At 50.2% G+C, this 12399-nt stretch overlaps 1 protein-coding gene across 3 annotated transcripts; it reads right to left on the reverse strand.

Moving 5' to 3' along the window:
• Window positions 1–490: 490 nt before the first annotated feature.
• NAGK (N-acetylglucosamine kinase) lies at window positions 491–12399 on the reverse strand. Of its 3 annotated transcripts, XM_054474950.2 has the most exons (10): window positions 10433–12399; window positions 8560–8644; window positions 8307–8405; window positions 7323–7464; window positions 6420–6530; window positions 5577–5689; window positions 3536–3623; window positions 2474–2571; window positions 1521–1599; window positions 491–814 (listed from the first exon to the last, which is right to left on the reverse strand). In XM_054474950.2, the coding sequence occupies exons 1-10, from the start codon at window positions 10597–10599 to the stop codon at window positions 624–626; spliced, it is 1173 nt and encodes a 390-aa protein (XP_054330925.1). In that variant the 5' UTR covers window positions 10600–12399; the 3' UTR covers window positions 491–623. The 3 variants fall into 3 exon arrangements, with proteins under 3 accessions (XP_054330925.1, XP_054330927.1, XP_054330926.1); XM_054474952.2 differs by lacking the exon at window positions 8560–8644 and having other exon boundaries at window positions 10433–10542; XM_054474951.2 differs by lacking the exons at window positions 2474–2571; window positions 3536–3623.

A 12399-nucleotide genomic window follows, 5' to 3' on the forward strand; every position in this document is an offset into this window, starting at 1 on the left:
CTCATAACCTTTCAAGAACTCATTCATAGGAAAAACTGCAAAATGTCCTGCTTACCTCCAGTTACTAAATCCAGTGAGGCAAAGATGCTCCCAGTCTAGAATTGTACTCTAGCCCCTAAATCTTGCTGGGAGTCTCAGGAGAGGGTGTGACATACCTAAGGTTACTCCCTGTGATGCTCTGAATGGTGAGCACTTGGTTCTGGTGACTGTGGTCACACAGGGATCGTTACCCACTTGACATGACAAGAGAAAACAGGTCACAGATTAACTGGCAGTCACATAGTGCACATCTGTGGTAATGTATGGGGAAGGGTAGCACACAGACAAATCATCTGCCCAAGTGCATGCTGAGTGGATGCAGATCACAGGCTGAGCACCTGGGGGCGGGGCTTTAAACCTTGGACTAAATCCACTCATGAGCCCTCTGGGATATCTGCTGGCAGGTGCACTGAGGATGTACACAGCACATGTGTTTGATAATGCAGTCCAATTGGGGAGTGGATAAAGTGCGTTTATTTTCTTCTATGTTTGTTTTTGTAAAAAGGAGAAAGGAAGCAAAAGACTCCTTCCTTCCAGACCCAGTGTCCACTGAGCTTGGAGTGGGTGGAGCCAGGACCAGCCCCCTAGGAGAAGGTGTGGGAATAGAAGGCAATGGCATTGGCGCTATAGTCCATGGGGAGGAGGTGCCCGATGTGCCTGGCCCCTAGGCTGGCCCCACCCAGAGCGGAGGAGTGCCTCAGCTTCATCAGGGTGAAGCTGGAGAAGAAGTTCTGAGCCTGGATCTCTCTGCCCTGGGTCAGCGCCAAAAGAAAACCTGGAGGGAAGAACACAAGGACAGAGATAAGAGGAGAACAGCAACCTGTACTGGGGCCAGGAAGGAAGACAGGCAAGGATGCCCAGACCCTGAGATACTCCTGTAGAGATGCTGGAGGGGCCTACATGCCAAGTCCCCATCACACAGGGTGCACTGGGTACTCGAGCATTGGAGCCTGAAAAATCTTGGGTATTGGAGCCAGCAGCATAGGGGGCCTGCCCTCCTCTCAGCTCCAAAGGACCCAATGCCAGGAATTCCACGGTAGCAATGGGAGTCCTTGAGCTACTTCAGAATGTCCAGTAGAAACCGTCCAACTGCCTGGCATAAGGCTGCCAGGGCTAAGAAGCCAGGCTTCTTTTCTTCTAGCTAGAATTATGTTGACTAGGGATGTCCCTACAGGTTATCACACGCCAGTCAGTGCTCCGATTTTAAGTTTGATTTGTCGTTAACTTTTTAAAAGTAGCTATTATTCAATAAACCATTTGGAACACAACATCTTTTCAAGAGTTCAAGCAAGGTGGATGGGACATCACTAAAGGGCTCAATGGCAGAGTGAGGTTGAGGGCCTTAGACGGGAGCATCAGTGGCCTGTCTAGGCCTCAGGGTCCAGGAAGCAGGTTCTCTTTGGGGCAAGCAGCTTTCCTGGGCCACCTCCTTTCCAGCCCCGTCTCCTGCCCTTGCCCTTCCAGCCTCCCCCCAGGCTCACCTTCCTTCAGCAGCTCCCAGCTCTTCCACACAGAGCCCACGCACAGGATAGGGAGTCCAATCTCGCCCTGGAACAAGACCTGGGTGGAGAGCAGAAAATGGATATGGGGGCCAACCTAGTCTCTCCAGTGCTGAAGGTGGGAGTTTCCTATGACCAACCCACCCTATCCCAGTTACTCGCCCTCAAGCCAAGAAACAGTAGACAGACTCAGGAAAGGGGAAAAAAAAAAGGGAGGAAAACAGAAGACATTCATACATGCCAAGGAGAGAAGAGGAAGGAAAAAACGTTATGCAACAATAGAGAGGAAGGAAAGACAGAAGTGAGGGAAATGAACAGAAACATGACTGAACTAAAATTAACTGAAAGAAAGGGGACAGGCTGGGCGCGGTGGCTCATGCCTGTAATCCCAGCACTTTGCGCCAAGGTGGGTGGATCACTTGAGGTCAGGAGTTCAAGACCTACCTGGCCAACATGGCAAAACCCCATCTCTACCAAAAATACAAAAATTAGCCGGCCATGGTGATGCGCGCCTGTAATCCCAGCTACTGGGGAGGCTGAGACACGAGAATCACTTGAACCTGGGAGGTAGAGTGGGAGGTGGAGGCTGCAGTGAGCTGAGATAACGCTACTGCACTCCAGCCTGGCTGACAGAGTGAGACTGTGTCTCAAAAAAATAAAAAATAAAATAAAAAGAAAGGGGACAGCACACACACACACACGTACATTAAACTAATTTACCATATATAAATACAGATTACAGGCCAGTTACAGAGGGCGGCATTTGACCAAAGAACTTTTTTGTTACAGACATTCTGCAGAATGCTTCTCAGACCCTAAGTTCATTTAAAATAGTATCCAATTTACACAGGGTTTGATGGGATAGTCCCATCCACAGTGGGAAAGGACCACCCCTCACCCAGCAGCTCCCCACCTTCACTCCCACCTCAACTCACCGGGTCAATCTCGGGCAACACTGCTACGATGTGTCTGCCCAGCATCTCCCCAGCCTTCCTGAAGATATAGCGGGAAAGGGGGTCTCCCTGCTGAGCACCTGGGGTAGGCAGGATGGAAGAAGGGAACTGGTGAGAAAGAAGGGAGCTGCCATTCCTGGGCTATCCTCTCTCTGTTGCAAGGCAGCCATCACGGGAGCACCCTGAGCTAGCAGGAGTCTACTCAGGGTGGATGCCCGCCTCGTGGCAGGTGGAGAAGCAAGTCTCCACTGACAAACATACCAGCTACCTCCCTCTGTAGAGGGGTGCCCTGTACAGAGGTGCTCACTCAGGCCCCCAACTCAGGAAGGGAGGGCAGCACCCACTAAAGGAATGTACTGGCACCTAGTATGCATCCAGCTCACACTGAGTTACTGTAAGTCTGTTCCTATGAGGCTGTCAGCTCTGGGGAGCCAGGACCCTAGCTGAACAGCTGGCTGGTACTCCTGTCAGTGCCCTCCACCGACTTCTAACAGTCTGCTGTTGGTTAGCATGTTCCTGGTTCTTTTCTAGAGGGGACTCAGTCCAGCAGGATCTAAGAGAGCCCTAGAATGCCCTGAGGCTACAGGAACCCAAATTAAGGCAGGATGGACCTCACAGTGGAGAAAGAGCAATGTACAGATATACAAGCCCTCTGTTCAGCTCTCCTGACACCCAACAAAATATGCCTAACCTCTCTATAATCCCCTAGTTCTTTGAGTATAATTGGCTAGGAAAAAATTTATAGATTTGTCCAAAGGACAACTGCTTCATAAATTCCTCAGAAACAGGTATACAGCCTACGCAAGCCATAATAGCTATTAAAGAAAAAAACACAGGTAATACAAAACTGTCAACACGACCCACGTGCCCTTCTGCCTCCAACCCAAGGCCCACCACCACCACCAAGGCCAGTGGTGGCAGAGAACTGAGGTCACTTGGTGAGAGGAAAATTGTTGTCAGTCCTGTCTGAACCCCACTCAATCTCCCAACTGGGGATCTTTGGAGAACAAAGCCAGATAAAACCCCACCCCCCACCTCCAGTACCTTCTGCAATTTTCCGGCAAAACCCAGCAAACCTGCATTTATCAAAGTCCCTATACAGGTGAGTGAGTATCCCTAGCCGATCTGGCACCTGAGAGGAGAAAGGGCACAAGAGAGTCATCAGAAGCAAAGGAAAATCCCCAATCTGCCCACCAAAGTTGGCCTTCCTAATGTCTCTACTGTTGGAAAAGCTAGAAGAATTTTTTTTTAACTCCAAAGTACAAAGATTTGAGATTTCTCATTTGAGAAAAGTTATTTGTGTTCCCTAACATGGACTTCATTATTTCTTACAGATTAGTTTGAAGGCAGCAAAGAGAACAGATTTGTGTTCACCAAAGTGTTTCCTATAGTTTCTTGAGGTGCTCTTTTTTTGTAATTTTTTTTTTCCTTTTTAGGGACAAGGTCTTGCTGTTGCCTAGGCTGGCCTTAAGCAATCCTCCCACGTCAGCCTCCTGAGTAGCTGGGTTGGGGTGCTCTTGAAAAGATTTCTTTGGTCAAAGGAATCCAAGAAATATTGCATATTGTAACTCTCCCTTGGGGAGTCACAATGCACATTAGCAAATTAAAGGCTCTGAGAAGTCCTGCAATCAAGAAATCAATTTGTTTCTCCCAAAACTTATTTGACCACAGAAGGTAGGTCCTTCCAATCCCAACAAACTTATACATCTTTAACACCTCTAAGGTCCTGAGGAACCAATGGTTCCCCAGAATATTTTTTTTATTTTTTTTTGAGACAGTCTCACTCTGTCACCCAAGCTGGAGTACAGTGGTGTGATCTCACCTCACTGCAACCTCCGCCTCCCAGGTTCAAGCAATTCTCTCTGCCTCAGCATCCTGAGTACCTGGGATTACAGGCACCCGCCACCACGCCTGGCTAATTTTTGTATTTTTAGTACAGACGGGGTTTCACCATGTTGGCCAGGCTGGTCTTGAACACCTGACCTCAAGTGATCCGCCCACCTTGGCCTCTCAAAGTGCTGGGATTACAGGTGTGAGCCACCGTGCCTGGCCCCCAGAATACATTTTAAGTAAATGTCTGAGGGGGTGGGTGGTAAAACTTGAGCACCTACAGCAATGTAGTAAGCATGTTATATACTATCTCATCTGATCTTTGAAACAACCCTGTAAGAATGACTAAAGGATAGAAGAGGGAGCAGTAGACATATCAGTAGAGTTTGGAACCAATTGGCTGAGTCCGGATAGCTTAATAGTTACTAACTGCACTTCCTACGACAACTGCTCATCAAGTGATTTCTCTTCCTGGTCCCCTCCTATTCCTCACCTTGGCCTAGCCGGGGCTCCTCTTTAATCATCAATCCCTCAGCCCTGATAATCCAGGCCCTACTTCCTAGCATCTCTATTTTCCTTCCTTGGTCCTGGTCCCAGCCCCAGCCCACCTAAATGGCTGGACAGGAAGACTAACTGGGCCTCACAGGTAACTATCAAACTCATCAACCTTGTCCTCTCCCTTTCACCTTCTCTCCCGCCTTTTACCTCTGGTTCCACTAAAGGCAGGTGTTTCCTAACTTACCACAAATGAACACAGCACAGACAAGGAGGAGTCAATCCCCAACGCCCAGAGGAGGAAGATGCATCTCCCCCAGAACTCTCCCTGTCCGCCTCTTCAAGGGCTCTCTTGACCCATCCAGGCCAGAAGCAGCTCACAGCCCAGTGCACGCATTCATACTCTACCTGCTGTCTCTGCCCTGTGATCTCATCCTGCACTTTTCATTCTAGCCTAGAATGCCATCTCTTTCACCTCCCAGCAGGTTCTAGCTGCCCAAGAATGATGTCTGGCTAATCACCTGTCCCCAAACCACCTCTTCCTCATGACTGACACCCTCCTAGAATGCACTGCCCTGTCCTAGAATGCACTTCCTAGAATGCACCCTGTCCTCACCTAAGACTTCACCCTGCAACTCAGACCCACAACTCATCCTATTTCCTGCCGGCCCGCCCAGGCCCTCCCCTGCATCCACTCTTACTTGGAGTGTTTCACTGCCCTACCCCAGGTGCGCACATTCACTGGGAGCAGGAGGAGTACCTGGAAATAGTGGAACATGGCCTGTTTGACGTAGCCGATATCATGAGGAGCCACCTCTAGGTTGTCAATGGAGTCAAACACTATTTTCACTGCTTGGTGTGCGATCCAGTAGGCTGCAGGGAGCAGAGAGGGCTAAGAAGATGGGAGCAGTCATCCTGAGCTCACGAGGAAGGAAACTCAGATCCAGACAGGTTAGTGATCTGCTTGAGTTTTATACAAATTAGGTTTCCTGATTCCCAGCCAGGGGTGGCAGGGGATGGGAGAGGGGGGTGGGAGGGTCTCTATCAAACTGTATCTGACTGACCAAGATAAGGGAAAGTTGGAGGGGGAAAACAGAATAGGTGAGGCTGTGTCACACCAGCTCCTACCCAAGGATAAGACAAGGTCAGTCTGTTGTCACAAATACCACCGGAGTCACTGCCATGAACTGGACCTCAAGGGCCCCTATGAAAATATGCACACACTACCTAGAGAGAGGTGATGTTGGAAGGGCTTCTACACCCTTTCCCCTAGCAGACTGGTATGGCATCTCCTGGCATCTATGGCCTTACCCTCAGTTTCAACTCCTCCCTAAGGACAGCAAGTCAACACAGACAGGCCCCTGTGCTGAGGGATGAATCTGAGTCCTGGGTGCAAGTCACTGCTGGAGAGCAGGGTCAGCAGCTCGTCCAGCATTTGCACCTCTATGATCTCAGTCATGATCCTGCACATGGAATGGCCAGGTTCAGGAGTTGTCCCCAGGAAGCCCCAAGGGCTCAGTGAGCCAAGGGTAAGGAGAGAAAGACAGGGAGTGAAGGAAGGAGCAGATCCAGGACCTGGAGCTGGGCCAGTCAGTGAGCTCACCTGAACCCTCATCACCCATCATATGGCCCCAGCCGCCGCAGCCACTCTCGGAGCCATCAGGGTTGATGAGCCTGCAGTTGGAGCCTGTTCCAGATATGAGCACAACTCCACCTGGGGAAAGGGAATAGGAGGCTCAGTGTGGCCAAGGCCTGGCACAGAGCAACAGCTTGCCACTGTGGAAAGACAGGACAGAAACCAGCCCCAGGCAAGGGAATCACCACCCAGTCCTGTAGAGGAGAAAACTGAGCCCAGCTAGTTTCCTGCCTGAGGGTGAGGGCCTGGGTCTCAGAAAAACTCTAAGACCATAATGCCCTCATCTAGGGGGACAGAGAGAAATGCAAGCCTGCACCTCTTAGAGGGAATGTGGCTCCTTGCCCAGCCGGTCTTCCAGTGACTCTACCTGCTTTACTGGGATTGTGCTAGACCTGTTCTCACAGTGATATTCACTCATACCCTAAACCATCTTATGAATACAACTACCTCTATTCTATAGATGAGAAAACTGAAACTCAGAGTTTTGGAACTTCGCCAACATGGTATAGCAGGCAAAACAGGAACTGGGATTCAAACACCAATCCCATGACACCAACACTCTTTACACTATCACAGGGCCACCCCACTTCCTCCTCAGCACTGACGGCTCCCCCAGCCTGCCTTCCTCACTACACCGCCCCCAGGTGGTCCCTCATCTGCAGGGGAGATATGTTTGACCCCACTCCTTGATTCCCATCAAGAGACCTTTCTTGCCCTCCCTCCTGCTGCCTGGTCCTGGCTCTGGCAGAGACTTAAACTACTGAAGGAGTTGCCTTCTGGATATTTGCAGAACAAGTTTTGTCAGCTATATCTAAGGGGCTTTCCCAAAAAAACCAGTTCTCACTCTCACCCCTCCCTCCACTTCCTCACCATCCGGTGTAGCTGTGGCGATGGAGCCGGCGGCATCCGTGGTGATTAAGTAGCTTTCACTCAGGTAGGGAAATCGGTCCCTCAGCTCCTCGATCAGGATCCTCCCCGCGTCCTCCTGGTCCCCACCGCTCAGAGATAGGCCCTAGGCCACGCGGGAGGTGAGCGAGTGTGCAGAGCCCCAGCCCCAGCTCTTTTCTCAACCCCCGCCCCCTCCTGATGCCTGATTCCTGTTCTCCCCATCTGGCCATACCCTGTTCACCCAGCCTCAGTCCTCCTTTCTCCCCACACAATGACCCCTCAGAAGGCTGTGGTTATAAGAACAACCTGGACTGGGGAGGACAGAAGAAAGAGGGGATTCAACAATGCCAGCTTTGGAGCTTGGAAGGGCAGTAGTGCTCTTAACAGAAAGATCAGGCAGCGGGGCAAGGTGAGGGGAGATGGAGAGGTAAGCTTGGTTTGGCATACATGGGGTTTGCCTGTGTCTGCAGAACATCTCACATATATGTCCAGGGAGTAGCCGGAGCTACCGCAACTTGGGAGAAAGATCTGAACCAGGAGTAATAATAGCTAACATTTAGTGAGTGCTTATGGGTCAGGCTGTATACTAACCACTTTGCAATGTATCATGCCATTTTACTTTCCCAACAACTCTGAGGTAGCTACTATTCACATTTTCCAAATGAGGAAACTGAGGCTTAGAGAAGATGAGTAACCTACACAGGGTTACGCAGATACTCAGCAGCAAAGCTGGGATTCAAACCAAGGTCTCAGCAGCTCTCCAAAGCCCTGTGCTCTTCCAACACATTTGTAGTTTGTAGGTGGCAACTGAAGCCATGAGACTGGGTGAGATTATGACAGTTTTGACACCAGGGACTAAGTCTTGGAAGTCTTTCCCTCTACAGTCATCAAACTCATCTAGTCCAAACTTGCTAGCTGTCTCAGTGTCACTGATGGCTGAATTCCCAGGCTCCACCCCAGACTCACCAAGCTTCGCAGCGGTACCAGAGGATCCACCCCTGCTTTCCGTTTGGCCCTGTTCACCATCTCATTGATCCTCTCCACACACTTGTCTGTCCCGATCAGCTGGCCCCAATCAAGGGAAGAAGGAGTTACAAAGGCTTACAGAAGCTATGTTGCCCCCACAGGCTGCTCTGTGAGCCCCAGCCACCACCTCAACAGGAATTACAGAGAATAAAATCAGAACCAAGCCCTCTGATCCCCTCAGTGTGGTTTTTACCCAGTGGTTTGTGCTCAGTCCATCTGCTTCTGCCAGGATCTTCCCATCCTCTGAGACTAAAAGGACCTTGGACCGTGTGCCTCCCCTACAGAACACAAGAGGGCACTTGATCTTGCTCGGAAAAACCCGCAGAGAGAGCTAAGCTTGTGCTGTCCACACTGGCAGAGCCCAGTGTGATGGAGGAGACAGCTTCAACAAACTCAATCACCACTCCCAAACCCGCCTCTGTGGTTCAGCGTTTGCGTGCTCTTTAACTGAAACATAATTCTCACTCCTCTTCCCTTGGGGATGTCCTCCTTATCCTGCAAGACTCTACTTATACTTCACCTAGTCCTCGAAACCTTTTCTGAGGTGTGGCCCACCCCAACGAATTAGTTAAGTCTCCGTTAGTTAAACCTTCACAGTGCCTCCAAAGTTATTAAAGTCTCCTCTGTATGAAGAGTGTGTTCAGAGGCTTTGTGTCCGCCTCTCACTAGACTTCAAACTCCACTGGGTCAAGCTCCCGATCACTTACTTACCCTCTCAGAACGAGCACAGGAGCTGGCACAGGCAATGCTCAGCAAACACTCCTAAGAAAAATGGCACATCTCTCCGCTTCCCTCACAATAGCTAAAGACTGCCTTTCAAGATCCAGCTGCCAAGGTCTTCAAGACACCTTTGCTAGAAATGCTGACCAGATGGCAGGGTGACTTCATACATACTTAAGCAACTAAACCTTCAAATGTTGATTACTGGGGGTCACAGTAGTTCACAGGGAGATCTGTGGTGATGAGATATATGTTTCTTTATTGATCATTACTTTTAGGAATGGCAGAAGATGACACTGAAGACCGCTCATCAAACTCAAAGAGGACATGAAATTTCAAGGGGGTAGTTAATACATGAGGTGGCAGATTCCACATCCAAAAGAATGTCGACGAACTGGAAGAAACGGGTCATATCTTACAGATGACTATAACAAGGATGAATGCAGACTCCTATACTATTTTTTTTAAGTGCTACAAATACAGGATGGGAAAGATCATTTCTAACAATTCATGTGAAAAGACTTTGGGGTCTGTGAATCAGCAGTGGGGTGTGGCTGCCAGAGAAGTGAAAACAATCACAGATTCAAAAGTACAGTGCCCTGGCTGAGAGGACAGCGACCCCCATTATTCCCTGATTTGACACACTCAGATTCACAGAATGTTGCCACTGGCAGGGACGTAGCGATCTTATTTATCCCTATCCTCACTTTGCACATACGGTAACTGTAGCCCAGGGAGGGTAAATATCTTGTCCATAGTCATACCCAGGGGCAGAGCTATTACAAAAAGTTCAGTAAACAAGCTTCTGAGCAGAAAAATGCAATCTAGTGAAAGCAGCATGGAAGGCCAACAGGGATGGAGCGGTTTTCAGACATCAGGACAACCTAGTACTCTGGCTCGCAGCTGCTCCAGCTCCCGGATAACCTCCAGCCAAGATCTTTGTCCCGCTTCTTCCCACTCCCACTCCCCACCCTGCCCGCGCTCAGCAATTTCACACCTGACACCTGTTCTGCAAAACTCTGTCCGAGGTCAGGAATAGGAAAAAGGAGCTGCTTCTCCAGCTGAAGACAGCGGAGTGGGTGTTTCGTGGGAGAAAGGGGCGTGGTTCCGCCAAGAAACACAAAGGATCCCCAACCCGGGGTGTGGCTGTTGCACAGGCAGAGTCCCCGTAAGGCATACAGCCGTGCGCTCCAGGGCGCCCCTGCGCGTGCACACACCTCTTCTCCGCAAGGTCCCGCCGCCCAAAGTGCCCGGACGCCGAGGATCAAGGCCACCAGCTTGCCAGGCTGGCCACGGCCTTCCGCCCCGCCCTCGGGCCCAGGCTCCCTCCGCCGGGCCGCACTCACCCCTCTACACCCCCACAGATCGCGGCCATGCTGCTGCTACCGTCGCTGCTGGTCCCGCCGTTTGCGTCTCTCCCCGCCTGACACCTCCCTCCCTCCAGCTGTCTGGGCACCGCCCCGCTTCCCGTGACCTCCCGCGCAGCCAGCTGACTCCCTGTGCGCTTGCGCATGCGCGAGGCGGGGCGGCGGTAGGAGCCGTGGGTCGCTGCGTCCCTCAGGCTGTCTCCAGAGATAGCTGGTGTCTCCTCCAGGTGGAGCGACTGCGGTCCGCAGCGGCCCCTCCCGTCCTCCTGGATCCTGTTTCCAGAGATGGACACTAATCCCAAGAGGAGGAACCAAAGAGGGGTATCTAGGTCGGTCGGACCCTTAGGACACGTCACTGCCCTGCCTGCAAACGCCCGGAAGTTGCTGGCAGTCCCGTGTTACTTTGCGCGTGCGCACTGCTCTTGGCCGCGTAGGTTGTGACGCATGCTCGGCCAGACCACCGCGAAGCTGTGGGCTCAGGGACCTGCGCCCATGGGCCTGTAACAGAAATTACTGTAATGTTCTACTGAACATCTGCCATGCGATGGCGAGTCACACGGGCACACACGAACACTCGCTCAGATTGTTGCCCTGCGCTCGTGTGAATGTACGGATCCGGGAGGAATTGGGACCTAAACAGAAAAGCCCTCGAGGCCGTCCCGGCAGCCCTGAGGAGGGAGCCTTAACCTCTTCCTAGCCACCCATTTTACTTCTTGTGGAGGATATTTGCAGGAACATAGCCCACCGAGAGAACTAGCAGATACGGCTTTACAAGTTTTTATTGCCTTTCAGCCCCCATTCCGCTCCTATTCCTTGCACTGCGTCGGGAAAGGGAATAGGATCCCTAGGGGTGCAAATACAGGCCAAGTCAGGGAGAGCTGTGGCTCCTGAGGGCCTCGTCTGGCTCCTCCGGGAAGTTCTGGGCCCTCAAGGAGTAGTTTCGAGGGCCAGGAGGGCGGTTAGCTGCCCTTGGCATTTCTTTGGGGAAATCAGTTGGCCTGTCGCGGGTCGAACTCTGTCCCCCCTGACTGCCTGCCATCTTCTGGCGGAGAAACCCCTAATAGGCTGCTGTGTCTGGTTATGCTTTAGTGAGAAAATTAGGCTTTTTAAGCTTTCTCATTTCCTACCCTACCACGTTGTAGTTCACAAAAGTAAAAAGTAAATCACTACATGATAGACTCTATCATGTATTCATTTATAGAATATGTGTATATCATATATTCTATATCAGATGGAGAATATAATAGAGGAGGGTAGGATTTTTTTATGCCTGCCTACGGCATTTTTTTAATTCACAGCACATTAGAGCTGGAAGATTATCCAACACACATGTTTTTAGAATTACAGTTAATAGATTGTGGTGCAATTAAACTGGGCAGGATTTTTGGAGACTAGATTGTAGGTGGATTTTGAAATAATTGTTTCTCTCCTGTACTACTGCAATGAGCCATGGGACGTATGTGTATGATAATATTAAGTTTGTCTTTGTATTGCTTGTTTAGGCAAGCAAGCAAAAGGGAAAGTGCCCAGGTTTAAGACAAGAATTGAGTTCACCATTTACTAGCTGGATGAGCTTGGGTGACCTACAGGTAATTGCTGCAGCCTCTTCTCTACAAAATGGAAATGATAAGCATCCACCTGCTGGGGCTGATGCAAGATTTAAATGCCAAAAGACTTTTGGAAACCATAAAGTACTTCACAAATCTTCACTAACTTGTATTTATGTTACCAATTAGTGTGTGCTGTCCTGCACAGTATCCATGTGTGAATACTGAGCACTTGAAATGTGGTTAGTCCAAAATGAGATGTCCTGTCAATGTAGAATACACACAGGAGTTCAAAGACTTAGTACAAAAAAAGAGTGTAAGTAATACCTCATTAGTCACTATTATATGAATCACATGTTGAAATGATAACATTCTGGATGTAGTAGATCAAGATTATAG

The sequence above is a fragment of the Pongo pygmaeus genome, chromosome 12 (assembly GCF_028885625.2).
Source record: "Pongo pygmaeus isolate AG05252 chromosome 12, NHGRI_mPonPyg2-v2.0_pri, whole genome shotgun sequence".
Lineage (NCBI taxonomy): Eukaryota > Metazoa > Chordata > Mammalia > Primates > Hominidae > Pongo > Pongo pygmaeus.

Coding starts and splice junctions, on each gene's coding strand:
- NAGK (XM_054474950.2), bottom strand. CDS start 10,599: ATGCGCAAGCGCACAGGGAGTCAGCTGGCTGCGCGGGAGGTCACGGGA. Junction 2,572..3,535: donor TTGCCGGAAAATTGCAGAAG/GTACTGGAGGTG, acceptor TGCCTACCCCAG/GTGCTCAGCAGGGAGACCCC. Junction 1,600..2,473: donor TGTTGCCCGAGATTGACCCG/GTGAGTTGAGGT, acceptor CTCTCCACCCAG/GTCTTGTTCCAGGGCGAGAT.